General features: G+C 50.3%; 1 protein-coding gene across 1 annotated transcript in view; it reads right to left on the reverse strand.

Annotated features, from left to right (window-relative positions):
* Positions 1–2950, reverse strand: part of Nmt1 (N-myristoyltransferase 1) — a 37517-nt gene continuing 34567 nt past the window's right edge. The window contains exons 10-12 of the mRNA XM_005369084.3: positions 2609–2776; positions 1703–1840; positions 1–340 (exon numbers count right to left, since the gene is read on the reverse strand). Of these exons, the coding sequence (XP_005369141.1) occupies positions 320–340; positions 1703–1840; positions 2609–2776 (327 nt within the window). The 3' untranslated portion in view covers positions 1–319. The remainder of the gene's footprint in view (positions 341–1702; positions 1841–2608; positions 2777–2950) is intronic.

Consider the following 2950-nt stretch of genomic DNA (forward strand, 5'->3'; position numbering starts at 1 on the left):
TATATATATAATATATATACTTTTATTATTCACCCGTTAACTCCATAATATGCCAATCACGAGCTAGGTTCAGCAGTTACATTCCCTTGATCACGGCTGCACAAGGATGCTATTCACTGAAAACAGGGAGACCAGAAACATGGCCAAAGGTGACATCACGCAGCCTACGCCATTGCAATATAATTGTCAAGTTCGCTGGCGGTTTGATAAAGCCGGTTCAGTTCTGTTCTGTTTGCCAGAAATCTCACAATTGTGAAAGCTGGACCGACAAGTGGTGGGGTTCCGCTTCCTGGTCTGAATTCTCAGCACTGGCAACTGGTTACTGTAACACCAACCCAACCTAGGAGAGCCAACAGGGAAAGGTCATGTTGAGTTGACAATGTCAGTTGACAATGTTCCTCTCTCCCCGTCCTGTGATTCAGTCCCACCGAGCTCAGAGGAAAACGTCTGCTGTGGGAGAGCAGATGCTGTGCGCAGGCTTCACCAGCCTTCGCTGGGTGCACACTTCTTTTTTTTTTTTTTTTTGGTTTTTCGAGACAGGGTTTCTCTGTGGTTTTGGAGCCTGTCCTAGAACTAGCTCTTGTAGACCAGGCTGGTCTCGAACTCACAGAGATCCGCCTGCCTCTGCCTCCCGGGGTGCACACTTCTATCAGACCTTTAAAGGAAGGCAGCGGCGGCAACCTGAAGAACACTGCACCCGCGCACCCAGCTCATGGTGCGCTGAGGAGGTGGGGGATGAAGGGGCGGGAAAGGGCCACACTGAGACAAGAATGGCAGCCCAGGACAGGACACAGACCCTGACTGGCTAACCATGTGTGGTTCAGCTCATGAGTTCCTCAAAACCGTGGGCCTGACGGCACAGGCCTGTGACTCCAGCTCCTCGACAACAGGAGGCAGGAGAACCTTAAGTACAAAGTCTGAGGTTAAGGCCAGCCTGGGCAACTTAGTGAGATCCTGCACCCAAAGAAGAACAAAGTATGGTGTCACACCTTCAGTCCCAGCATTTGGGAGGCAAAGGCAGGTGGACTCTTTGACCAGTGAGTTCGAGGCCATCTTGGTCAACATGGCAAGTTCTAGGCTACATAGTGAGACCCTGTCTCAAATTAAATATATACATACATACATGCATACATATATTTTTAAATTTAAGGAAGACTTGTCTCTGACGTATGAGCGGGCTCTTTGGAACCTATCCCTCATGGTGGGATGCCTTGCCCAGCCTTGATGCTAGGAGGAGGAGCTTGGTTCTGCCTCAACGTGACAATGCCATGCTTTGTTGATGCCCATGGGAGGCCTTACCTCTTCTGAATAGAGGTGGAGCAAGAGTGGATGGGGAGGCGGGAATGGGCGGAGAGGAGGGAGGGGAAACTGGCTGGTGTGTAAAATAAATAAATAAATTAAAAAATAAAGAAAGAAAGAAAACAAATAAAGAAAAGGAAAAAAAATTCAAGGCACACAGTTATCTAACATACGTGAGGCTGTAGGTTCAACTCCAGGACCAGTAAACAACAAAAACGACAGCATCGGATGCCCTGCCCCAACAGACAGTAAGAGAGGCTCCTTGCCTGTCCACCCTCAACAGCTGGCCTGGTCATCAGATGGACCTGACTTTTCATGCCTAAGCACCAACTGGAGGCCTAGACAGACGCAGTATTTCTGTGCTGTTTTATAACGCTGGAGCCGCCGGCTGTGACATACATACCTTCTCAGCCCCCATGCTAGGGCACTTCCAATTGTACAGATAATACTGCAGGTTGCCATCCCCTATGCCAAACTTAAGCTTCTCCAGGAATGTTTTGTTCTCCATGAGATCCAGTGCATTGAACACGTCGAACCCTTTCTGCAGAGTAGCAAGGAGAAATGACAAGAGGTGAGGCCAGGGAGGCTGCTTCCCCCCTTTCCCCTGCTGTCCAACAGGCAGCCAGCCATAAGGCATTTCCTTTGGAGGCTCCAGCTACATCCTGGTCAGCAAACTCCAGTTAGCACTGAGGTCTCCAGATATACTAACTTCCAAGACCATCCTTGGGCCACTCACAGGCCATCCTTCCTCAGTGTCTCTCTGAGAGGATCAAAACTGGAGCCTGCTCCTCCCCAAAGAGTCAGTTCCTATCAGCTTCCTAACTCCATGCTTTAGCTCCCAGCTTCCACATGCATTACAGGCTGCTCGACTGTGACAAGGACACTTCTAAAATCTCACCAACTTGATCTGTTCTCATGGAGAAGGACTGGCCTGCCTACAGAGGCTGGCCTAGGTCCAAGTAGGCATAGGAACCTTGAGAAGAAGAGCAAGAAGACCGCCTCCGCCTCCCAGCCAGCCACTGCAATCATTCACCAGGGCAGAGCCCAGGCTCCCCTCCCATGCTGCAGAGCCAAAAGAACCCTAACCCTGAAGCTGGCTGCTCAGTCAGCTCCCCAACAAGGAGTTCAGTGACTCTGACCTCTTCTAGACTGGAGTGTGTGGCTGAGAGCTGCTGGGACTCTGAGAGCGGGGACTAAGGAAGCTCAAGGCCTCCCAGCCCATGGGTAGCAAACTCCTGAGCCGTATTCACTACTGCTAAGAGGCCCTCCCTCGAGTTTTCCCAGACCTCTGGTCTGGTCTACTCCTTACCATTTTGGCTAGAACAAGGGCGTCGCTCATAAGGTCTAGAAGAGGGGTCTGGGTGTGGACATTGTAGAAGGAGTAAGCAGCTTTTAGACTCTTGTGGGTTGGATGGTTCATGATGGTGGAGGGAAGCGTATAAAAGCTCAGGAAATCAGTCACCTCACCGTTCGCATTCTGAAGGAAAGATGAAATAAACAGGCATTATCACACATGCAGACAACAGGCAGGCAGCCCAGTGACCATCTTACTCACACACCATTTTCCTTCCTTCCTTCCTTCCTTCCTTCCTTCCTTCCTTCCTTCCTTCTGTCCTTCCTTCTGTCTTTCTGTCTGTCTGTCCTTCCTTCC

Source organism: Microtus ochrogaster, unplaced genomic scaffold (assembly GCF_000317375.1).
Source record: "Microtus ochrogaster isolate Prairie Vole_2 unplaced genomic scaffold, MicOch1.0 UNK44, whole genome shotgun sequence".
Classification (NCBI taxonomy): domain Eukaryota; kingdom Metazoa; phylum Chordata; class Mammalia; order Rodentia; family Cricetidae; genus Microtus; species Microtus ochrogaster.